Raw genomic sequence first — 26,041 nt, 5'->3', positions numbered from 1 at the left:
CCCCAGCTCATGATTGCTCTACAGCACAATTTGGGCTTGTGGAAGGCAGATACCAGGCAAGGCAAAGGCAAACTTGGCACAGGTTGTACCCCCAGACTCATGCAAAGGTGCAAGGTTGACTGCCAGGTGTTCAAAGAGGGGCATGTAGGAATATGAGCCTTTATTCCTTCTGGAAGGTAAAATGTTCCTCAGAGCTGAGCAGTGTCCTTGGCTCTGCACACCAGGCTCTAGCAGTAACTATAAAACACTCACTTTCTCTTGTACTGTTTTATTTAAACTCTGCTGTCTTCATCCCATTCCAGTCAGGTTTACCTGATGTTTCTCCACCAGGTAAGACTGCTGGTTGCTCCAGTACAATATGCTCTGTGGCAGGGAGTGCAAAAGGCAGGAGCAGAGTGTAGTGTTGGTGCTTTCCCTGCCACTGCCCTTTGGCTGCTGTTGAGCACTGTGTTTTGCTGTGGAATGATGACAAGGCTCTGCTGACAAGAGGCAAGGACAAGCATGACTGAGGAAAGGGAAACCACTGACTTCATCATTATCCTTAAGCTCCATAAACTGTCTTTTGCTGATTGACAGCCTGGTGCCCACACATCTCCATTCTTTTTTTGGCTTTTCCTTGCCTCGTTGATTCATTCTGGGTGAAGAAGCTCCCATAAACAAAAGACAAACATCTCAGCATTGCTTCCACACTGGGAAGTGCTATTTCAGTTGCTAGGGGATCTGCTTAGAAAAGCCAGATCTTTAAAACAGTATTTCCATTTTAGGCAGTCTTACCTTGTGCTGTTCTGTAGTTTCTGATAATTTTCCAAAGAATAATGCCTTGGTTTTGTCTTCCTATTATTGTCTGTGAGGAATTCTTTATTAAGACGTATGACAGCTTGAGAACTACCTTCACATGTGTGCATACATCATAAGAACCCTAAACTGTGTCCTTTTGTACACTGCCAGTGTGGTGACTGAGGTTCTGGAGAAGAAGAAAGAGAAATATTACAAAATCTGGAGGCAATTGTGCTGCAATTTTTGGCTTTGGCTTAGGTTCAATGTTCAAATGTAGCATACTGAATACGGTTCAAAATAAAGCAGCATTCTTGTGAAAATAATCAGATATGTCTGATGAGAAAATCAAATGGTTCAAGAAATTTTCTATGAACGAGTATAGATGCAGATGGAGAGGTCATCTGGTTTATAGGCTCAGGCAATAGCTCTAGCAAGGGAAATGAGGGCTCTGGATGGAGATATATAATTGCTAATAAAGTAATTGTCCCCAGACTAAAATCTTCGAAACCAGATTCTTATAACTGTATCTGAGATTAGGCAGAAGGCACACTGATAAGAACTGAAAAAAAAGTCCTTAGGGTGTATTAGCTAAAGAGCAGTCTCTGCTTGCAAGTAATTTTAGCATCTAAATGGCTCTGCTCATTCTCTGGTACCTAATGCTAATGTCTTCAGTTTCACACATTGATTTTTAAACAATGCATGTCAAACTAAAGTGTGCTCTCCAGTCAGATTAGTATGGTCACAGATTTGCTGCCTTCTCCATGCCTCATTGCAAACTCCATGCTGTTGGAGCAAGCTAATTCCTTTATCCTCAAAGTGACTGCTGGAAAAGTGATGGTTCTGCCCAAGCCATATAGATGAAGGACCAGCCAGTCATCAGCTGTAAGAACTGTAATGCAGAACAGCCCATCCTCTAGCAGCTGCTCCAGTGGTGCTCTCTGATAGTCTCTTGAAACCTCTAAGCACTGCATTTCCATTGTCAGTAACAGACAACCCACGCTTAATCTCCTTAGTGGATTCCAGACATACACCCTCTCATTTTTTTTTCAATAATTATAATTAAATTGAGTGCAGTTTTAGATGGGAAGAGGGTGGGAGGGAGAGCAAAGGAATTTTGTATTGGCAGAAGGTGCAGTATGGAGAATCCTGGCACCACTAATCCATGCAAATTGTGAAGCAAAGTCTGGAGGGTGGTTTTGTTCCCCTCCACAGGAGACAGCACTGAGAGGGAAGGAGGATTTGGGTATTACATCTCCCATGCCTGCCACAGACCTCAGGCTCTCATGCATTGGTGTACAGTCATGCAGGTAGTGTACTTACTGGAGACAAGTTCTTGAGGCACCCCAGCTGATCAGTTCTAGGGGCCTCTTCTGTCTGCTCAGCAAAATGGTAAAGGGTAAAAGGAAACATTCTATGTGTGGCCTATGTGAGTACAGCTACTGAAATTCAGAACCTGTATGTGTGGTCAAACGCTACAGAAGAAAGGGTCTCGTGTACTCAGGGAATGGTTCCATTGTCCTGAACAGGAGATGACCTTGGAAAACAGCATCTGTGCTACCAGAGTGTAACCCAAACCAGTGCCAGGAGTGCCTATGATGAAACAGGCTTAGTGAGAGTATTTTTCTCTTTGTTCCTTTACCCCCCACATTTAGGAAATACCATACAAAGAGAAATTAGAGGATGTGCTAGAATAGGAAAAGGACATCCAGATACTGTAACTGGACTAACCCAGTGTGTCAGCCTGAGGAAGAAAAGTGAGCAGAAAGAGGCATCTCCATCCACCTAGCCAGGCTCAGCTTCGGGGCTCCTCAAGGTCTGGCTGGTAACAGCCTAAACGTTTTGCCAGATTTTTTGAGCTACTTGGAACATGAGCATTATTTCTTCATTGAAAGGCACCTGCAGGTCTGTCATTTGATCCATGGACTGCCTAGAAAACAGAATGGCCAAAGACATTGAGGGCCATGAACTCTTTGACCTGGTCTCTCCTGTGATGCTATGGCTGGCAGGACTCCGTGTGCATCCAGCCATTGTTCTTATAACTGTTTCTGACTGCAGAAGATGCTCCTTAGATTTCAAACAGCTCTCTTCTGAGCATCCAGGAATCCATCCTGCTGAGGTGGTGGTGTGGATGGGGATAGCACTGCCACCATGCACGTGCTTTGGCACTATTGACCCTGATCCTTTCTGGTTTGCTCCACAGATCCTGTGTGGGAAAGAGATCCCCCGCTGGGTGAACCGCCTGGCTTACTTCAGCTCCTGCATCCCCTTCCTCCAGAGCTGCCTCCCCAAGGAGTGGCTGACCCCAGCAGCCCTGCAGAGCCACATCAGCCTGGGTCTCCACAAGGAGGAGCAGGGGGACACAACGGATGAGGAGTCCCCTTCCACTTCCACCGCCCCCTCAGCCTCAGGCACCTCTCGAACCTGTAGGCATACCCGGGTCTAACCCGTGCCCTCACAGAACCTACTCCTGCTCTCTTGAACCGTTTCTTTCTCATACCCTTTTGCATACCTTAGTTTCTCTCTTCTCTTCTTTGCTGGACCACACATGGGAGGAAAGATCCTCTCTACTAAGGAGGTGAAGCTTCAGTCCCTTTTCCAGGGGCTGCTACTACAGTTGCTTGGCAGAATGACTGTGAAGCCCAAGGCTGAGCTGAAGAGTGTGGTAACTCAAGAGGACTCTTCTCCCAGGGCCCCCATGCTCCTCTCTTCATGAAGAACTGCTGCCTCTCTTGGGCTTGAGAGCGTGAGGATGGGCAGGGAGGGGGGCACCATACTGTAATGTTCCTTCTCTGGAACTGTTTTAACTTTTTATCTCTTCCCCCACCCACATGAGCCCAGCAGCCCCCTCTGTTTTGGCTGGGGTTGCCCTGTGGTAAATTTCCTGCTCACACCCAGTGAAGGAAGCAGAACCAGAACTCAACCCATCCCTTTTGTAATCATGAGGTTTCTAACACATGTGAAGGACAAATGTAAGGTGCTGGTGTTCTAAACCACTAGTTTTCAGTACTCAAATTTAAGAGCTCGAATGACTGTCCTGCTCTTGAAAATAATAACAAAGAACCTAGAAAATGAATGTGTCACTGTGGCTTTTCTTTGGGGTCAGAAAGAGGATGGGGCTACAACTTAAAGGCAGCTACTTAGTAGGTGCAGAGTTGACTGCTGGTGCTTTTTGACACAGACCTCCCCCTTAGTTCTCCTACTTCTAGGCAGTCTTCCTGGTTCCCTCTTTTTTTCCCATATTCCCTAGAGAATCTCTCTCCTGGATGGCATTCGATGGCTGTATTTGGGGGAATGGCCCTCTGAAGGAACAGTAGGGAATCTGTTAGGAAGATCAGTATTTCCTTCATTTTTTCTCTGGTACTCACAGACCTAAAACATGGCTCCTGAGCCACTTCTCCCCAGCCTATTTTTGAGCCAACCCAAGAAGGGAAAACTAAGTGGTGGACCTAAAGAATGCCAACCTGTTTCCTTCTCCTCCCTTTTTGTAGGTAAAGAAGGAAACCTAGGGTCACATCAGGAACGTGTGGATGACCCCATGCATGGGCCACAATGGTGCCTTCTGTTGTGTGCACTGCTTCAGTGGCATGAAAAATGGGTACAGCTGGCTCACCAGTCCTTCCAGGCAGACTTTTGACAAGGAGCTAATCCTTGAATGTAGTGATGCTTATTCTGACAACTGACAAGAAAGCAGAGAAGGAAAGGAGAGGTACATCAACCTTTCCACTCAGTTATCTCACTAGGAGTTCTAGTAGAAGACATAGTAGAAAATCAAAGGGGAAATACAGGTCCCCTCCCTTCCTGGCAACTTCTCTTGGCCACACAAAGGAGGGTGAAAATGTTCAAGGCACAGAGATGTGGTTGCCATTTTAGAAGTGTTGTCCTCAGCAGCTACTACCAAGTCAGGAAGAACTAAAAGCCCTTAAAATGGGTGGTTGTTTCCTTTCATTTCTAGAAGCAGAGACTGTCTGAGAAACTTGCTGTTAATTTCAGCAAGTGCAACTACTTACAAGAGGCTTAGCTGAAAGCAAAAGTACAAGACAGAAAATCACCTTTATCCTGGCCCAAACCAGGACACTCATTAACTTTGGCTGTTCCCAGCACATGCTGCATTGTGAGCAATTCTACAGCTCCTGGTACCGAGGTTCTTATGACCCAAGGTGAGGTTAGGCTCAAGCTGAAATAGTAGAGTTAGCAGACAAACTGTTTCTATTTTGAGTTAGGGGGAGAGTAAAGAGGTAAGAGCTAACGTCTCTTCCTAACATGTTTGCAACTACAACAGCAAAATCTTAATTTCAGGTGCTCAGTCTTACTGTTTGCAACTATATTTTTCAGTTGTGCGTCTGAGTTTTGAGGTTTATATCTCTCAAATGCTTGCAAAGTTGAAAAAGGGACCATGGTGGTTTTAGAGTAAGTTGGTTCCCCAGCAATAAGCCTCTGATGAGTTGATCCCAGCCTTGGCACAATGCAGGGATAAACACAGATCTATTCTCTTTTTACTTCTGGAATTCAGACCCATGTTGTCTTTTTCTTGCTGAGATATTCAAGAAGCAGCAATTTCCTGCTGTTATTTTTTTTGTTCTTCAGTTATGCTCCCAGAGTGGGTTAATAGGCACTGAATTGCAATACTTAGTTTCTCTTGTTATTATATGTGCTTGACTTTCTTCTCATTTTAATTTGCATATATGTGGATTATTGACATGTTCAGGAAACTTGCATAGAGCACCTGCACCAACTCCTTGATGTGAATAACACAGAAGACCAAAGAAGTAACCATCTGTGTTTTGTTTTCCAAATGGTTTTACATTGCTCTTTGTGTTGAAGCAGCAGGTGCCCTGTTCCATCCTGTTCCTGTTATGGAACTACCTTCCCCACAGGACTTGTGCTGGATCCCTTCACAGCCTCCTTGCTCTTCTCTGGACCTGCTCCAGCACCTCAATCTCCTTCCTGAGCTGAGGGGCCCAGAACTGGACACAGGACTCAAGCTGTGGCCTCACCAGAGCTGAGCACAGGGGCAGAATCCCTTCCCTGGACCTGCTGGCCACGCTGTTCCTGATCCAGCCCAGGATGCCATTGGCCTTCTTGGCCACCTGGGCACACTGCTGGCTCCTCTTCAGCTTCCTGGCAATCCAGACTCCCAGGTCCCTTTCTGCCACTCTGTGCCCAGCCTGGAGCTCCCCATGGGGTTGTTGTGTTGAACCTCATCCCATTGGGATCAGCCCAACTCTCCAGTCTGTCCAGGTCCCTCTGCAGAGCCCTCCTGCCTTCCAGCTGATCCATACTCCCCCCAGCTTAGTGTCATCTGCAAACTTGCTGATGATGGACTCAATCCCCTCATCTAAATCATCAATGAAGATATTGAACAGCACTGGGCCCAACACTGATCCCTGGGGGACAGGGAGTGGTCACCAATTGGATCAGTACTGTTCAGCACCACTCCAGCAGTTCCTAACCTAGCACAGAGTGCTTCTGTCTGAGCCATGGGCTGACAGCTTTTCCAGGAGAATGCTGTGGGTGATAGTATCACAGACTTGTTGCCTTGGTGTCAAAACCCCCCCCCCCAAAACCCATAGTGCCAAGGGTGTCAATTGCTGGAAGATACAAAGTAGGTATTATATGCAGTGCTAAATCTTCCCTGGACTCCAGAGTGCAGTAACTAGAGGTCCTCAAGGAAGAGAAGGCAATCCTTGCTGACAGGTGGAATTCCACTCCCTTCACTGCTGGGATTCCTGTGCAGTTGTTGATGTTCACATGGATTTTTCTCTGTTATGCATAGCATGAGCCTTTGTTTCCTCACAAACTATTTGCTGCAGATGTCTCCTCTGTCTGCTGCAATGGCCTTGTCTGGGGAGACATGTTCATTCTTTCACCTTCAAGTTTCTTGAAGGGAAGATCTCCTGAGGGACATGCTATGGCAAAACACACAGCCACATGGCAGCAGTGAGGGCTGAACAGCCGCAGGGCTATCCTGATAGTTGTTGTCTCTGTTGCCTTCTGTTGTTTTCTCATGTATGTGACTTCAAAGGTGGCCTTACTGAAGGTGAACTCCTCCTCCCCTTCCCTATATGCATCCAAAGGGAATTTTGGTCTTAGTTGGATAATTCAGGGTCAGGCCTGGGTCACTGCAATTTTGTGGATGATGTTTTCATCTCACCTGTAAGGGGCTGTGACTAACTTGAGTTTCCAGTCCTGGCATACAGAATGAGCTACCACTCATCCATCGAATTATTTTAATATAATACCAGAGTATACTCATAGAGTATTTTGTGATGTTAGTGAATGGGCATTCACAGGTACCAAAAAGAAATCAGCAATAAGAGCATAATGATTAGCAGCCCTAACGAAAAAAACAGAGAATGCCACAGTGTGAGGTGTGGAACAAACCCTTTACAAAAACAGCTCCATAGATTTCCAGGGGGAATAACGGGCAGGGGCATTTCTTTCCACATGCCATAGATGACTGATTTAACAACAGGCACGGAAACTCTTACTAAGAAGGGCCTCAGGACAGTCCGGGTTTTGCAGCAAGGGAGTCATAGAATCACAGAATCATAGAACTGGCTGGGTTGGAAGGGACCTCAGAGATCATCAATCCAACCCTTGATCCACTCCCGCTGCAGTTCCCAGCCCATGGCACTGAGTGCCACATCCAGGCTCTTTGGAAAGATCTCCAGACACGGAGAATCCACTACTTCCCTGGGCAGCCCATTCCAATTATGTCCTATTATTTTAAGCCTCGGTTTTTCTCTTCCACACCCGTGCTATTGATACACCTTCGATCTCAGCTGCAGATTTCGGACACCACGACCCCAGCCCCATCCTCTCCTCATGCAGTGAAGCTACACCGTGTCTGGGCTGCCGCTGGTGCAGGGATGCCGATGAGAAGCCGATGGGCTGGCGGTGAAGCGAAGCTCCCCATGGCAGCCCAGGATGCCCGACCGCGCAGCGGAACGCGGGTTCCCCGGGCGGGTTGCCTCGGCGGCGGGGGCCGCTGTGGCGGAGAACCCGCGCCCTGCCGGAAGCGGCACAATCGGTACCGGGCGGGAGGAGCGGATGGAGAGGCTGCGGAAGGTGTGGAGGGGCCGCACGATGACATTCGGGGTCCCCCTGTTGGTGAGTGGCGCTGGAGAGCGGGGGCACCGGCACCGGCACCGGGGAGAAGGCGCGGCCTAGGAGCGGGCCGGTACCTCGCCAGGCCCCGCCTCGGCGGCACCTCCGGGGGGGGTGAAGGGGGTCCGGGCCTGGTGGAGCGGTGCTGGGCCCTGGGGGACGGGGCTGCCGGGCCCTGGGGGACGGGAGAACCGCCCTGCGGAGGGACGGGGCAGCTGGGCCCTGAGGGCACGGCCCAAGCCGTCTGAGGAGTCCTTCTGAGGGGACAGGCAGGGAGCGTGGAGCCGGCACACAGCGGGCGGGGAGGTCTCGGTGGGTGTCACGGCGACAACAGCTGAATTTGTGCTGGCAGGAACGGGGACACGGCCACGGGGGTTGGGGTTAGGGTTAGGGTCAGGGTCATTAGGGCTAGGGTTAGGTTTAGGGTGCTTCTGCCCCTGACGCTCGTCAGGAGCTGTGGGGTGCGGTAGGTGTTAGTCTGGAGCGCCGGTATCCTGGCTTGGCCATGCCCGAGGTGGCCTTTGGAGGTCTCTAAAGCATGTGCTGAAAGGTATTCCTAGTTAAAAGGGGAGGAAAAATTATTATAAATTACTATAAATTATAAATTATTTAAAATACGGGTGTTCTTGAGCAATGACTTTAAGTGGAAATACTTGAATCCATTGAATACAGTGAAGGATCTTTTCACAAAATGCTGCTGAAGGCATTGGTAAGAAACAGAAACAGGTTTAAAAGACAAACCAACAAATTAGACTGATGATGCCACAGCTGAGTGGATCATCTGCGTGAGCAGCTTCTCTCCCCGATCCTGCAGACAACCTCTTTAAGCAGCACCTTTCATGAGGGGTGCAAGCATAGTGTTACAGCTGTCTGGGTGTTTTGCTGCATGCACCTGTATCAGAAACACTGCCCAGAACTTTGCTGAGGTCATGCTACAACTGAATCTACTTTGCTTTATACTTTGTAAAATGTTTTTGCATTATTCCCTAGTTTCACAGCATTTTTCCCAGATGTTTAAAGTTTGGTATAGTTTAGGTCACAGTGCTATTACTTATGTAATTGAGGTTTGCCACTTCTCTTTCAGAATCAGAGGAACCAAGGCAGTTTAGTCCACTCCAGCTCAATTTAAACTCCAGGTCTGGGGAAAATATTGCATGATTTAATTGTAGATTCTCACCATAGCTTTTCAAAAGTTAAGTGTGTAAGATTTGATAGGCTAACAAGTATACTAGATGAGGAGATGCAATTGGTACACAAGATCTTGACTTTGATAAAGCTTTCTGCATTACCTTTTCTGTGAGGATTGCACTTCAGAGGAAGTTATGGCAAAGATGTGCCTCTTAGCATTTGTGTTCTCAAAGGACTGAAAAAATATAAAATGTAGTTATTGGATGCTTTCCTAACCAGAAGGTGTCTTAGGTGGGATGGGTCCTGCAGAAGTGAAGTGGGCTGTAATATTATGAAAAAACAGGAATGTTGTTAGAAGAGACAGAAACTTGTCACAAGTGAAGTAAAACATGGAACAACATGATTCCAGTCTGCCTGAAGTCCTCAGCTGGAGTAATTTTCCAGCTTTGTGGTGCCACTGTAGAGGTGATGAAGGGAAACAGTAAAGTCTAGAGCAGAGCAACATAGAAGAGACAACTGACAGCCATCCAATAAGGAATGCTTAAAGGAATAGATTTAGTTTATTTTAGAAAAGTCTGAAGTTCTGAATCCAAAGTATTGAGAGTGGTGATTGCTTTTCATAGCTGGGAAAAGAAGTGCCAAAATAAATGATCTTTAGATCAGACAATAGGAAGACAGCACTCATGACACATACTTAGGGGTTTTAAGGGGAGGTTAAACAACCATCTGGCAGCAGTGGTGTAGGATTTTTCAGTTCTGCTTCAGTGCTGAAGGCAGAACTTCAGGTCCTGGAGCAGGTCCAAAGGAGGGCAACCAGGCTGGTGAAAGCCAGCAGACCCTATGAGGAGAGGCTGAGGGAGCTGGGGTTGTTCAGCCTGGAGAAGAGGAGGCTCAGGGGAGACCTCATCACTCTCTCCAACTCCCTGAAAGGAGGTTGGAGCCGGGGGGGGTTGGGCTCTTTTCCCAGGCAACTCTCAGCAAGACAAGAGGGCAGGGTCTCAAGTTGTGCCAGGGGAGGTTTAGGTTGGAGATGAGAAAGAATTTCTTTGTGGAGAGGGTGATCAGGCATTGGAATGGGCTGCCCAGGGAAGGAGTGGATTCTCCGTGTCTGGAGATATTTCCAAAGAGCTTGGATGTGGCACTGAGTGCCATGGGCTGGGAACCACGGGGGGAGTGGATCAAGGGTTGGACTCGATGATCTCTGAGGTCCCTTCCAACCCAGCCAGTTCTATGACTCCCAGGCCAAGGCAGACCTCTGGTTGTCCTTTTTGCCCTCCTAGGGTTTTTGCATGATTTGCCATAGGTCACAACAGACATTTTTGAGACTGGTTTGTTTGACACTGTACCACCTAACTGCATTCTACCACAGAGCTCTTTCCTCCAGAGACAATATTATGTGGAGAAGTATTCTATTGTATTCCTTTCCAGGGTTTCATGTCTCCATGCCTTAAAATTATTCTCCTCTGTGAACACTTCAGAATGTTTCTGTGTTGCTGCCCGAAGGCATCCCAAGCAGTAAGAAAAAGGGAAATTCATGCAGTTCTTGTCAGTTCCACAGCTGTGTGTTGAACTCTGAAGGCATCTCTCAAGCTGAACAGAATTTTGATAAAAGATCAAAACCAAACAACACTGAAACTATGCACAGAATCAGTAGAATCATGCCTTTGTAAGCTTTAAATTCCGCTGAATTTGTTCATAGTACTGAAACCAAAGGCTTTTGTTATTTTCTTGCATCCTTTACATAATTTTTTTCACTAGACAGGTACAGGACTTCATTCTTCAGTAGTGCTGGACTTTTCATCAGTACCATCTTTTATTTTTTTTACAGGGAAAAAAAAATCAGACAGCTTTCATATCTTCCCTTCTTATAGTGCACATTGGAAAGATCCCTGTCCCACTTCTTCTAAAGGCTCCGAGGTTAAGGTGATGATAATTCAAAGACAGATGGGTATCTCGTTACACACAGGCACTCACAAATATATATTAAAAATATTTCTTACTTTTTAGTGTAAATCATCTTGATTGATCCTTTTTTTCGTTGATCTTTTCAGCTTGGAGCTGTTAGAATATTTCAGTGCAGAAGGAGTTTTCTTGGTTGATCTTGAAGCCTCAAACTGACAACAGCTTTCAGAGTGAGATGTGTAAATCACAGTTTTCAGTCATGCTTTCTCAGAAGTTGAAGTGTTTCTTTGTGAGTACCAACAAGGCCGTAGGAGGGAGGAATTAAACCTTCAGGAAACTTTGATTTGTGAATGTTTTCTTTAACTCTGTAAACTTTGCAGAAAAGATTCTCTCTGTATGGCATAAAACAGTAAGCATGCAGCAGAGAGTGCTGTAATCTGGCCTGGAATATCTTAACATCTTGAGTCCTAAGTAGAGATGGTGACATCTGTGTAGATGCTGGGATGAACTCCAGTGGTCTTGGAGATGAATCTGTACAATCTGCTGTTGTGATGAAGGTCTGGGCCACACCTCTGTGGTAACTTAAACAGCTTGGTCATTGTATTGGTGTGTCCACACCCTATCATGGTGTTGGGAACTCTTTCCTTACCATGTGAAGCTTAACTTAAAAGTCTTAATGAGACACTGAACTTGTGAAGTCAGTTTTCTAGCCCAGTTAGAATGTGTGAATGTTGCTGGAAGTTACTTGTTCATACCAATATAGATGGTGATTCTAGATGATTGGCAAACATGTTTGGATTTCAAGCAGCAACACTTCCAAAGCTAAAGAAAATGCTATTTCATACATTTACACCACTTTCCAGAGCCTGCATTTGTGGTTCTGTCTCTAATTCTAGACAAGAATCTTTCGTATTTCCTAAGTTGCAAAATGAATGCATAGGTGCTGTTCCAGCTCTGCCACCAACATGCTACAATGAGAAAACGAGATGCTGAGTATTTGAAGTCACATTTTAATACACAGAGAATACAGAATATGGCCCATTTGGTGATTTTATTGCACTCCTGAAATAAGTACATTGCACTATAAATGTAGTGCTAGAAGTTTAAATTTGCACTTTGATGCAAAGTTCTCCATATCTGTAGCTGTAGATCTTGACTTCATTTTTCTGTTTCTTTTTTTTTTTTTCCTCATCCAGCAACAACCAGGCATTTACAAGTACTTTGTGCATCTCCTTCTCCTTGGTTTTGGTGTTTTACCTGCTGTGCATAATGTTGCCAAAAGAGAAGATGGGGCAGTGTTTAACAGTGGAAGGTTTATCTTGGTAAAATCCATTTCCATCAGGGTTTGTGCCCACAGACTGCACTGCAATGCCATCTACACTGCTGCCTTGAGCAGTGCAATTTTACTCTGATAAATGCTGTGTCAGGAGATTCTTGGAGTGCACGTCAGGTGCAGGAGGAAAGGTCAGATCAGAGACAGACCCTGACCAGGCTGCAGCAATGTGGTCAGTGCTTCCAGGAGTCATTAGAGAGTGTTAATGGCATCTCAGGCCCTTGGTAATGAACCAGTAGTCTCTCAGTCTTTTTTTGGGAAACAAAACAAAACAAAACACCTTCCTTAGATACCAGGAAATGAAATTATGTGTCTGTGGATTAGTTTTGTTCACTGTTGAAGTCAGGGTCATCTGGAAGCCACGACTGATGCTCAGGAATGTTTTACAAATATTGTGAAAAGACTTTTTTTTTTTACAGGATTTACAGGTTTACAGGATTAACATGTAGGGTAACTACACGTATTAAAATCTAAGTTTCAGAAGACTTAAGTGAAGCATTCCTAATGAATTTGATAGAAAGATGCTGAATTTTGGGCCCTGGATTATGCTGAATAAAAGCCACACTTTTTCCCACAGATCCTGGGGGATCTGGCTGTAAAAGATAGGAGCACTGGGAAATATATAAGATTGTTCTCAGCTGAGATCTATTGTTGCCATCAATGTCTATGTGTAGAAACTATGTTATCTTCTGATACTGTATGAAAAAGAATCACAAGCATTTTTTACTTTTAGATACCTCAGTGTTACTGGTAAGATATTTTACATTATAACCTTTAACAATTCATCATTGAATTGCAGGTCTTTTGTTAATATCTATTACTTGATGTGACTTTACCACAAACATTGGCATATGCCAAATTTAAATGTTAATATGCTTTTGAGAGATGGCTGGAAGTTGACATATGAGAAGAGAATTCTGACTTCTAATATTTGCAGGCAAATTTTGATTGCCTGTAAAAGTTCACAAGTATTACATTTATATCCTAGAAAAGCAATAAACACAGAACTGTTTGTAGACTTTGAAAGTTGTTGCTTCCACTCAGCAAATCACAGAGTGTCACTTTGATGCTTCAGTGGTGTATATTTTAAATATTGGGTCTCTAAGCTTATGATGAGATGTGTCTTCAGCTTCTGCTGTGCTTCTGCTTTGCATCTCCTGGTCATCTGGGTGTCTGAATCCATAGTGGAGTGTGAATCCATAGTGTCTGAGTCCATCAGTTCCTGACAAAGCCATTCCCTGGTATACCAGAATGGAAGTCAGCATGTTCACACTCCTGTGGACACCAGTTTGTGCAGTCTGAATTAGCTGACTTCCATTATTCCAGTCACTGTCAGGCCTTACAATTTATTTGCTCATGTTTGAATCAACAACTTAAACTTGTCTTTTGATCCTTAGTCTTTGAATATTGTTTTCTAGAGAAATTGTAGATGAGCAAACAGGCACTCTCTAGCACTCCAGATTTCACCCTATTTTATTTTAAAATGTAAAGAGTGCCTCTGTATTGTTTAGTGCTGTTAGAATGGACTATTCTGGCACTTGGGGTAACTGAGGTTCTATGTTGAGCCTCAGAAAAGAAGCATAGGGACTGACTTGACTCTTTCACTGCATGTGCTTAGTCCTGCTGTAAGCCTCTAACTTCTTCAAGGGATGGTGTCAGTAAAGATGTCAGATCAGTATTTATTTCATAGACCATTTTGTCTTCCCCTGACCAGTGTTGTCAATAGGGAGGTATTACTTGTCTAATTGTGGTTTCTTCTTATGATCTTTAATGCAGGTTTATTGCTGTTTTGGGCTGGGCTAATCATATCAGAAGGAACACCAGGTTGATGTGAGGTGCAAACAGTTTCTCATTGCAGTGTACCTTTGCTAGATTTGAAGCTGTGAGTAATGGGAATGATAATTTTGATAAGGACCAGAAATTACGGCATTTAGAAGCTTATAAAGAAAGATAAGGTGAAGAGACTGCAGCTTGAGCACCACAACAGACTTGGTTTTCAAACAGCTGCAGCTGCTAAGTAAATTTCTTCGTAATCTCACCAGCCCAAACAATGTGTGTAATGCAAAATGACAATTCTGTGGCTGAAAATGCCCTTTTTTGCTAATGCTCACACTGAGGAACATAAGGGGTTCTGTCTTTTCTACAGTGTTCTTAGATTAGTTTCTATTAAATGCATTTTTTGTGCTTTCAGACCTGTTATGAAATGGACATTTTCATAAAAATAGTTTTGTTTTCTCCCCAGGACGTTGAAGTGGAAGGATGTGCACAGTTTTTGTTGTACTGTGCCCTGTAGCCATTCATGTTTGAAATTATTAAAATCATTGCTTTGAACATCTTCCTGGATGAGCCAATACTGAGCCAATTAACCTGATACCTTTGGTCAAGACTCTGCACAGAGTTCTACACACTGTGCAAATGACACTATTCTGTTTCAGCAGTCATGACTGTCTCCAGTTTATACCAGCTGCTGTCCCAGGTTGCCAGTATGATATTCATGTGGTCCTCTACTTTCATATTTCATCCATTTCTGAATGTAACACAGTTCAGTCGGTTGGACTTGATGATCTCTGAGGTCCCTTCCAACCCAGCCAATTCTATAAAGATCTTGGACACAACATCCTCTGTGGCATCACTGAGGTACACCAAGGCTAAACTGAACACACTTCTATAAAGTCGTTCTGCAATCTGTGAATGCATTGAGTGATTCTCTTACCTTGTCCTGCATTTGAATGAAGTAGCTACTAAGGGATGCTTAGTTTTGGTTTCTGTTTTCCCTCACAGGATTTGAACTAGGAATGATTTCCATCTGTTGCAGCCAAGAAGAAAAGTTGTAGACCCTCCTCTGCCCCTGTTGAGGGTGAAGGGACGATTTAGTAAGTTTCTGAGAAGAAACTGCCCAGTTTTTCCTTCAGCAGCTGCAGCCAGGTGTTGAAATGGCCATGGAAATTCAGCTCTTGGAGAGCTTGAGCTGGCAGAGGGGGGAGCCTCAGGTTCAGATTATTTTCTTGGCTCTTTTCTAGGGTTGGCACTTCACCCTGCTGCTTTATTTAGGGAGCAAATAAGAGACTTCAGTCTTGTGGGCTGACAGATCTTTCACTAGTTGTGCACTGCACATCCCACAGCTCTTTAAAAAGCAAACCCCAAACCTCTTTTTACCATTGCTTTCTTCAAACTAAAATAAAAACCTTCATGTCACTGTTTTTTTTTTTTTTTTTTTAAGCTTCTGATAAATAAGCTGGAGGATTTTGCAGCCTTGAAGAAGAGGTTAGAAAATTAGCATGTCCTTTCTCCAATGCTATGTATCATAATGTTTTCCACCACTGCATAATCTGGGTTGCCAGCACTTTTGTTAATTCAAGGATTTTTGACAAATGCAGTTTTGTAATCTGGCTTCCACAAGTGGTACTGTAGCAGGTATAGTTTTCTGTAACTACAGGGACGCCTGTAATATAGCAAATTGCTGGTGTTGCCAGAGAAAGAGTTTCTTGCTATTTTTTTAACCCAAGGAATAGAGATGGCTGCATTAGATTGTGCAGAAAACTAAAAGAGGTCTGCTGTAAGTCCCAAGTTTTTCTGCTGTTGTGAGACCTTGGTGAACATCTGTTCAATATCTTCATTGATGACTTGGATGAGGGGATTGAGTCCATCATCAGCAAGTTTGCTGATGACACCAAGCTGGGGAGAAGTGTTGATCAGCTGGAAGGCAGGAGGGCTCTGCAGAGGGACCTGGACAGACTGGAGAGATGGGCTGACTCCAACAGGATGAGGTTCAACACGGCCAAGTGCCGGGTCCTGCACTTTGGCCACAACAACCCCATGGGGAGCTCCAGGCTGGGCACAGAGTGGCAGAAAGGGACCTGGGAGTCTGGATTGCCAGGAAGCTGAACATGAGCCAGCAGTGTGCCCAGGTGGCCAAGAAGGCCAATGGCATCCTGGGCTGGCTCAGGAACAGCGTGGCCAGCAGGTCCAGGGAAGGGATTCTGCCCCTGTGCTCAGCTCTGGTGAGGCCACAGCTTGAGTCCTGTGTCCAGTTCTGGGCCCCTCAGTTCAGGAAGGATATTGAGGTCCTCGAACAGGTCCAAAGGAGGGCAACCAGGCTGGTGAAGGGACTCGAGCACAGATCCTATGAGGAGAGGCTGAGGGAGCTGGGGGTGTTGAGGCTGGAGAAGAGGAGGCTCAGGGGAGACCTCATCACTCTCTCCAACTCCCTGAAAGGAGGTTGGAGCCAGGGGGGGTTGGGCTCTTTTCCCAGGCAACTCTCAGGAAGACAAGAGGGCAGGGTCTCAAGTTGTGCCAGGGGAGGTTTAGGTTGGAGATTAGAAAGAATTTTTTCACGGAAAGGGTGATCAGACATTGGAACGGGCTGCCTGGGGAGGTGGTGGACTCTTCGTCCCTGGAGACATTTAAAAAGCGACTCGATATGGCACTCAGTGCCATGGTCTAGTGACTGTGCCGGTAGTTGATCAAGGGTTGGACTCGATGATCTCTGAGGTCCCTTCCAACCCAGCCTATTCTATGATTCTATGATCTTGCTGTTGTTGGTGACAAAAAATTTCCCATCCTAAGCTGCAGCTCCAAGGGATCAGTCTGATGCCATCCATAACTGGTTGCATAACATACTGCCCAGTGGAGGAACGAACAAATACAATTTTAAAAAGAATGTTATTAAAGAGAATTTTGTGTCATATTTTCACATAAAACATTTATTGAGGTTGCTGAGTGTATGTGACAGATGGTGTTCTTATGTCACATCCTATCTTTCACTTTGTTTTGCAACAAACAAGTTTCCCATGCATGCATGATTTTGTTACAGTGTTTTAGGTTAGGTTTTGTTTTTGGTTTTTTTTTTTTTGTTTGTTTTGTTTTGGGTTGGGTTTTTTTTTGTGTGCTTGCTGCAACAAAGGAATTATTCAGTGTGAGATCTTTACTGGGTGTTGTGTGTGCAATGATTTTAAGCTGTTTGCTTTGGTGTTAAGTGTTGACTGACTACTGTATTTAGTCATTTTTGACCTCTTAAGGTAAATTTCAGGGGCAAGGGAAACAGTGAGAAGTTATCATTTCATCAATCTGCTGAATACTTTCAGGTAACTTGGCAGATGATGTTCACTACATAATAATGATTTTTGTTCCATGTTCTGAGGCATATGAAACAAATAGTTCCCACACAATGAAAGAATGCAGCTCTATGTGCATCTTCCAGCATGAATATTTTTCAGATGCTGATGCCTTAATTTTATGATGCCAGTTTAGCATCTGTATGATTCTAAAATTGGGATGAAAACCAGCATATCTTAATTTCCATTCTATATGGCATTACTTTTCCCATTTCCGTTCTCTGGAGAGGGAACTTGAGCCTGGCTGCATTAGAGTATTGTCAACATAACTTCTATTTACATGGCATCTTGAAAAGCTCCTGCTGTGTCTTTTAGGTCTAGACCAGGGGGTGAAATAGGGAAACTAGAAATGTATGTGAGACATACAGGATATACAGAGCCAACAAGGTTAACTTGAGTCTCAGCCCATGTCTGTCTGTTCTGTCTGGTGACTCTTGATGCTTCATTGTTTACTTATATCTTTCCTCCCTTTAAGTGTAACTTAACTAAAACTAAACTAACTTAAAACTTAGCATACATGAAGGTAGTAAGGACATCTCTCATACTGCAAAAAACAAAAGAAAGGAAATGCTTATACCAGAACTAGTATTGCTACTCAATGCATTGTCAGCCACTGAGTTCTTTTCTACCCTTTATTATATTATAGCTGCAAAAATTAATTTTTAGCTTATTTTCTTGTATTTTGAACGCAATTTTCAAAAATCTGATTGACTGGATAGCTGTCCATTGCTGCTCTAGCTTGTGAAGATCAGTGCAATTCAAGCTCAGGGTTGTCAGCTAACTATTGACATGCTGTTGGCTGATTAAATAAGTGCTGCTGGTGGTCTGCTTTTGCAGTGAAGTCTTAGAGATTGTGTTTGGTTCTTTAGATTATTGTTCAAGTAAAATTTAAAACATTTTTTGATGTTTATTGTGGGCTTATGGAAATTATTTAATATTAATCTTCCAGCATTACATTGTAATAATTCTGTGACATTGGTCGTTTCTTAAAGCAGCTTTGACTTGGACACAGCCAAGTGGAGACACTTGGACACAGGGTAGGATGTGGTGAGATAGAACAGGTAGCACATGACTTGCTTCATGAAACAACCTTCTGCTTGATTTCTCTCAGTTTCAGTGTATGTGACATAGTTTAAATGATGAAAGCTGGTGCTGGCATTTGTTTGGTTGGTTTTTTCCACTCAGGTGCTTAAAAGCTTCTCTCTGCATGCTGCCACCATCCTTAGGTGTGCATCTCCACACCTGCAGCCTTTTGGCCTCTGGTGCATCTGCTTTAACAGAGAACAGCAGACAGACTCTGTCAGGTCAGAGCAGGAGCAACAGCCCTGATTCTTCCAAAAAGTAGCTGGATTTCAAAGCTAATTTTCAAATCCTTAATGGTGTTCCTTAACAGTACCTGACCTTTTGGTTAGTCTGCCCAGTTTTACTGCTGTAATTTTTATACATTATATATATATATATTAATATTTATATATATTATACAAAAATACATACTGTACTTTTATACATTGGCAATTTTATGGTATCCATCTGTCATTAAAAGAACAATTTAACACCTTCCTTATGTGGATATGAAGGTTTTTTCCTCCCGTTTCTCCCTTTATTATTCCTGTTCATAAGCTTCATGGGTGTGGAGGGAATTGCAAGCAACTGAGGAGGCAATAACAAAAGTGCAGGTGTGCTGGGTATGATTTCTTAGCCTGTGTGGTAATATATCACTGAACCACAGCTGCAGTCAGCTGGTCTGTTCAGCAGCTTAGTTTGATCTCTTACACAGAGACATAAGAGTAAATCAGTTTGGCATTGTTAGTTCCCCACAGAGTCTGAAAAAGATGAGGATAAATCCCTTGACAAGGACCTAAAGGCTTCTTTGCTGCAGTTATGTCAAGAAGCCATGTGGAGATGGAAGAGAGGAGTAAAGAGGAGAGGAAGTCCCCAGAAAATGTGAGTTATGAAGTGTCTGTCTCTGTCTGAAGGAGGAAATCTGTGAAAACCAGGCCCAGGGACTGGAGGAGACCCTGACTTTACATACACTCCCTCTTCTCCTGTTCATATCTTCCAGTTTAGGATTTTCTTCAGATCCTGGTGTTTCTGTTGGAAGAACAGTTCCAACAGGGTCCCTTGGTAAATAAACTGAGCCATTATGCAAGCTGTTCTTTTTTTTGTAATAATCCTTACATGTCTGTTTTAATTTTGTTGGTTTTCAGCTGTATCTTGTTGGAGGATCTTTTGGACTCCGTGAATTTGCTCAAATAAGATATGATGTCCACAAACTACATGGCAAGGTAGGCGAAATGACTTTCTTTTCATTTCATTTTGTGTATGTGCTGTCTTCTAAAACATTGCTAGGACAAGCAAACTATTGATATTGGGGATGTGTGTTTCACTACTGAGCTCCAGGCTGAGGCTCTCAATGAGTTGTGTAAGTAAACATCAAGGGGCTGAGTTGATGATGAATCCTTTCATGGCCTGTGAAATGGATCAGTGTAAGTAGTAGAAGAATTCTGTTCTTTTGGTTGATAATAACTGGCAGTTCTGAATCCCAAGAAAGAAGTGTAGCACATCTAGAAAGACAAAGATATTGTGCACAATTTAGATGAGAAAACTGATAGTTTAAAAGGTTCAGTTTTCAAACAGTACTTTCCCCAGAGTATATAGTGTTAGATGGTTTTCAGGGTTTGGCTTTGTGATGACTGAGATAAGTGTGTATCTTTCACATCATGCTACATCTTTAAGCTCTGTGAAAGAAACATGTGCCCCTTGCTGTTTACCTGTCTTGAACCAGTAAATACCTTGGTGGCCCTATGCATTGTTCCATCTTTCTCATATGCTTATGCAAGTTTAGTTCTTATGCACTTAGCAGATTACCTTAGAGTGAGTGCTCCCTGTAAGGGCTTTCCTGGTTTTGTCCAGGAAATGAAGTGCAGAATTTGGACCCTATCTGGCCTTGGGAGTACTCAGGAAAGGGAGCATGCTAGGTTTGTTCAGCACTCAAGGCAGCTCTTGTTCAGATGTACAGAAGTCCCAGTGGATATACATTGTCCAAGAATTCCAACTATCAAGAAGCCACGTTAGAGCTACCTCTTGACTTGGCTGCCCAGTTGCACCATTCCTGTGTGGAAAAAAGGGCTATGTCTGGACAAACCTAGGTATCTGGCAGCATTACCTCAGATTATTGAGCTTCTCTATGAGTATAGAATATAGTATGAATATAGAATAAACTATAAACAGTTCCTTGTTTTAAGCAGAAGCCTTTTTTTCCATTTCATAATTCTTGATGGTGTTTCTGTTGTCAAGATTAGCTTCAGATGAAGAGAAGGTTATTACCTGGAGAAACTAATTTTGATGCCATTACAAGTGGAACTAATTTTAGTACATCAAATGTTGATAGATTCCAACTTTTTACATTTTATATACTACCAAGAATTCTCTTGGTGACTTTAAATCCTGTCACACTGCCCAATTAATTACTAGTATTTTTGCCTTGCAATTGAAGTGATTACAAGTGTGTAATTTGGCTTCAGGCAGCTTTTAGCCATAACATAACTTAATATCCAGCTGGTTTTCTCCTCACTACCACACCTCCCTGAGGCACACCTAGATTTCCAGACTCGGATTATGAAGCCAGTAACCATGGTGTCAGCAGATTGGAGCTTAAACAGAAGGACTGGAGTCCTAGTCCCCAGATGGGGACTTTCTGAACTTCTTGACTTGTTAATCACTCCAGTTCTTACGAAGAAAGTGTAGAAAACCTTTTGCTCAGGAATGCTTCTGTCTTAAGTGTGAGTTCTGTCTAAGTGAACCTTCCCTTCCCTTTGTGTTTGAGGCTAGCAAGACTCCAGTCCCTTGGTTCTGTTGCAAACTACAGCTGTGCTGCAGTCTGAAAAGGCAGAGCCCAAACTCTTACCAGGAGGACAACACTAATGAGAGAGGCAAATACATAATCTGCCTCTCTTCAACTATCTGTCACTGCAGAGAGCACTTAGAGGTTCACTTAGGATTCAAAAGGTGATCTATGTTCCTTGGAGTCAGCACTGAGCCTCCTGTGTGTTGTGTCAAGGGGGTGCCTTACTGTGTTCTTTTGATGAGGCATAAATACTGCCTTTAGAACCTTAGTGAGTGATAATTACAGCTGCCACAACATCTTGTCTTGCCTCAAGGAGGGTGGAAGATACCTGAAATCGTGTGCTGTCCCTGTGTCAGGAGAGGGGCAGCTTTGGGCTCAGGAAATTCACAAGTTCTCCCTAACAGTCCTTTCACTTCTGCACTTCTCAAATGCTGTGAGTGCTGTTCATGAAGCCTAAAAAGCCTCAGTTCTGAGCAGGAGACCAATTTAGGTATTTCTAGAAGAATCCCTTCATTGGTTACAGAGAGAATGTAGGAATACAAGCTTCCTGGATACTGCACAGAGATTACTTGTTTCACCAGTATCTAAAATGCAGGCATTAAATCTTTTTCAGTGGTAATTCCTACTGAATCCAGTAGTATTGTTTTGTTGATCTTGCATATTTAGCTCTTGAAAGTACATCTGATATACTAAGAAAAAAATATCTCTGCTACTCATGTTTTAAATTTAATTACAGCAGCTCTGTCATCACAGCTTTCTCTAATGTACCCACAAGAACGAGTCTTTGGTAGCTAAACATGTTATTTATTAAATACAGTGGCAAAGTATCTTCCAAAAGGAAATAGTGCATGATGTACAGATGTGTTGCAAAGTCTAGTAATTTTAAATAAAGGTGATTTGGAAGAGGAATAGCTTTCCTATAGAGGAATAGCATGTGAGAGCATGCAAAAGTGGGGCTGGATTTCCCTGTCTGAGCATCCTTAGGGACTGAGGTCTCATGGGCTGCATATTAACTAGCAGACAGTGGCTGTAACCAAAAGAACAGCATTTCCTAGTGCAATTCCCATCAATACAGGTGATAGGTGTGTATTTTAAGTACCTTTGAGGACCAGGAGTTTGTCAGGGCTGAATCTGAAAGTGGATCTTCTCATTGACAAGTCAAGGTCTATAATTTGTGTTACCCCTGTATTCTTTTCTAGGCTTATAGACATTTGAGGTTGGTTGTGACAAGGGTAACCAAGCCCTTTTCATTCAGATCCAGAAGAAGCAAATAAGAACTTTTTTTCACAGTCATAGTTGGATTAGTGTACCTGAAATATAGAGCTAAACACATTACCAGTGTCCTTACATATCTGGTTTGTTTAACACTAGTTGTATTTAAGGTCTAAAAATGAGATTGTTTCCTCATGGTAGATTTATTTGATATTTTAATTAATTAGCCAGAAGACTGTCTGAATACTGCTTAGTGGCTGATGTCTGAGAACATGAATTGATTTCTCTAAGAATGAAGAATGCTCATTTATCATCTTTCCCTTTGCTCTGCTCTTAGGCCTTTGGGAGGCAGATACTGCTTAGCAAAGGGGAAGATGAACATAATTTCCTCTAGGCTCAGAAGAAGTTAAAACATGGAATGCATCTGCTGTGGTTCACTGACATTTCTGTTCTTCAATTTTTTTTCTTTGAACAAGCTTCTCTGAAAGGTGGCAGGGATCACCAACATGGCTGGTACAGAATCAGAACTAGGGAAGAGCTGCAATTTTATCAAAAACTGGAAGTTTGACTCTTACTTAGATTTTAAAAACTGAAGTATATTGTATACTTATTCACTGAACAGAACATTCAGGAGTAAAATACATAATGTGATCACTGTTTTCTCTTTCTTATTCTTTCTTGTTTTATTTGTTTAAAGCATTGTTTAGTTTGGCTGTGTCAAACTAGGTACAATATTTAAGGTAGTGCAATTGCAGGGCTGGTAAAAATGTGCTGCCTTTTTGATTCAGAATTTTGGCTGCTGACCTCTCTTTTCATCCCAGTTCTTGTACTCTGTTCATCATCCTGATATCATAATAAACAGCACATAAACTCATTTAGAGGAGAGGAGGAGATTTTGCACGTACCAGTTTAGATTATTTGAGATTAAGATTTCTTAGAAAAAAAGCCTTAAATTCAAACTTTTTTTCTGTGTTTTTATTTGTCTTGCAGGTGGATCCAGCTTTGAAAGAAAAGTTAAAACAGAACTCTGTAACACTGGAATCTGAATATGAGGTAAAATAAGTTTTTAGCTTGGGGCTTATAACCTTGGCTACCCTTGATTACCCTGGCCACTGGTGGGTTGTGTCTGTCCCTTACTAAAATTAGATCAGCCATCTGCCTTTGGCTCACTGATGTCAAATAAAAGCAAGGTTTTATGTACAGAAAGCTTTTTGAACATGCAGTGCTTCTTTCTGAACACAGCTTTACTCTGATGTCCAAGTGCCACGTATGCTGGTACAAATACATTCCACTATTTCTGTGGTTAACCTAGTCTATAAATGTAGAGTTATGTTGGATGGAATGTGTGTAAGTACACACCAGCACTTCTGCTGCATGAGTTTTATATGATCTTTAGGCCAAGTTACAGAACAATGTGCTTGATGTGCTTTCTGTTATTTCTTGGCTGTGAAACTTACGTGTATGTTTCAAACAACTTCTCTTCCTTTTCCAGTGTTTCAGAAAATGCTGTGGAGAAAAACATCACTCTTATAAAAGATGTATTTTCATAATATTTTAGAATTATTGCAAACAGTTTAGAGCCATCCCCTTTCTACACAGAACAGCATTTTATGGTGTTGGGAATAACTAGATTTTATTCCTGAGTATGTATGAAAAGCTCCAGTGGAAACTCAAGACATACAAGTCCACTGAGTTCTGATTGCCTGTGGGATTATTGCCTCTCTCATCTTCCATAGAATATACTGTAAGACTGCTCTGATTTTTTTTTAATGTGAAAGAACTACAAACCATAAAAAGAACCACATTTCTCTGCTTAACTTGCTATCTAACTTCAGCCAACTGATCTGTATTCAGATATGCCTTGCTTTCTCTTCTGATGATGAGTTAATAGTTGAAGGATAATATTTCAATAGCTGTAATTGCATTATATTTATGGGTAAATCAAAGATAATAAAATACAACTGGTATAATAATATATTACCAACCTACTTGGGTAATGAGGCTTCTTTCTGACAGACAGAAATGACAGAAGCAGTCTTATATTTTTCTTAATCTAAACTGCAGAGAGTTCCCAGGCCAAAATTCTTTCAAAGTAGTGTTTGACTGTTAGAAAGGGGCAGATCAATTCAACAAAACAAAAGGATGTGCATTTTTTTTTCCTTATTTTTCACTGGTCCATGAATATGCAGGATCTGGTTTTCTTCTTCAGCTGCAACACTTGATAAGTGAGGTCAGGAAGGGTGCATGTTCTTTGTTTTCCTGTATCAGTGGGGCTAGATAAATGCTGAAATTGTTGACACTTCTAAATAGATATGACATGAATAGACAAGGAGTTAATTAAAATCTAGTTAGTATTTGAGTTCTGCCAGTTAGGACGTCCCATGTATGACTTAGTGAGAGATCTAATTGTGATGCTTGGGTGCTGTGAGAAACGAAGCAGCAGAGGGTTTAACTTCTCTCAGGTTAAAACCACATGGATAGAAGGGATTGCACTGTTAGAGTCTCTCTTTGTGCTAGATAATTCCTCTTTTCCCCTATGATTTGTGCCTGTGCCGACAGGACGCTTCTGGTCACTAATTATTGATCTGTTGGAGCTCTACCAATGCTTATCACCCTTGCTATTTCAGTACCAAGTACCAGTACTTGGCAGATTTGCAGTTGAAGAACAGATCTGGAAAACAAGGTGAGAGAAGAAAGAAGCAGCAAATATAAGATATCTTCAGTTGTGTTCAGACCCTAAGTACTTTTTGTCATATGTGTTACATACTTATCAATGCTCTAATGCCCACCCTGGTCATTAGTGGAGCTCTATGGATATCTCCCAATTTTTTATTTTTTTTTAATTTCTCTTGCAGGGTAGTTTCTTGTGCAAAAGGAAAACATTTTAGAGTAATATGTACTTTAAAACACGAGATGTCAAAGTGACACTTATTTTTACTGTTTATCTGCAGAAGCTGAAAATATCTGACTTGGACAACTGGGAGAACATCAGAGGACCCAGTCTGTGGGAAGATTCCAGGACTGTTCAGAAGCAACGGCGGGAGGCTCTTGGTCTCAAGACAGAGTGATTGAGCAAACCTACCTTGGTGCTTTTGAAAAAAAACAAAAAAGAAAAAAAAATTAATTCTCAGGCTGAACTGTGTTATTTTTTCATCCAGTGTCAGGAGCTGACATGAGAGGTGGGGGTTGCTCTTGAGCAATTCATGCCAGTGTGTATATAAGTAACTGTGAGGTCAGTCCAAAAGATACTGTACTATATATTCCCAGGGATAAATGTTGGGCCCAGTTCTGTTCAATATCTTCATTGATGATTTAGATGAGGGGATTGAGTCCATCATCAGCAAATTCACAGATGACACTGAGCTGGGGGGAGTGTGGATCAGCTGGAAGGCAGGAGGGCTCTGCAGAGGGACCTGGAGAGTTGGGATGATCCCAGCGGGATGAGGTTCAACACAACAACCCCATGGGGAGCTCCAGGCTGGGCACAGAGTGGCAGAAAGGGAGCTGGGAGTCTGGATGGCCAGGAAGCTGAAGAGGAGCCAGCAGTGTGCCCAGGTGGCCAAGAAGGCCAATGGCATCCTGGGCTGGATCAGGAACAGCGTGGCCAGCAGGTCCAGGGAA

General features: G+C 43.1%; 2 protein-coding genes across 2 annotated transcripts in view; both read left to right on the top strand.

The window, feature by feature from the left end:
• The window catches only part of LOC103536764 (deubiquitinase DESI2), a 39,365-nt gene extending 35,518 nt beyond the window's left edge, over window positions 1-3,847 (top strand). Inside the window, exon 5 of the mRNA XM_008502977.2 lies at window positions 2,978-3,847. Coding sequence (XP_008501199.1) covers window positions 2,978-3,220 — 243 coding nt within the window. The 3' untranslated portion in view covers window positions 3,221-3,847. The remainder of the gene's footprint in view (window positions 1-2,977) is intronic.
• A 3,939-nt stretch (window positions 3,848-7,786) lies between these two features.
• On the top strand, window positions 7,787-25,553 carry LOC103536772 (cytochrome c oxidase assembly protein COX16 homolog, mitochondrial). Its single transcript, XM_030452323.1, has 4 exons — window positions 7,787-7,887; window positions 19,569-19,646; window positions 23,411-23,473; window positions 25,372-25,553. The coding sequence occupies exons 1-4, from the start codon at window positions 7,828-7,830 to the stop codon at window positions 25,486-25,488; spliced, it is 318 nt and encodes a 105-aa protein (XP_030308183.1). The 5' UTR covers window positions 7,787-7,827; the 3' UTR covers window positions 25,489-25,553.
• The last annotated feature ends 488 nt before the right edge of the window (window positions 25,554-26,041 follow it).

The sequence above is a fragment of the Calypte anna genome, chromosome 5A, assembly GCF_003957555.1.
Source record: "Calypte anna isolate BGI_N300 chromosome 5A, bCalAnn1_v1.p, whole genome shotgun sequence".
NCBI lineage: Eukaryota > Metazoa > Chordata > Aves > Apodiformes > Trochilidae > Calypte > Calypte anna.
Note: the sequence above shows the minus strand (reverse complement) of the source record. Positions and strands in the feature narration are given on the sequence as shown.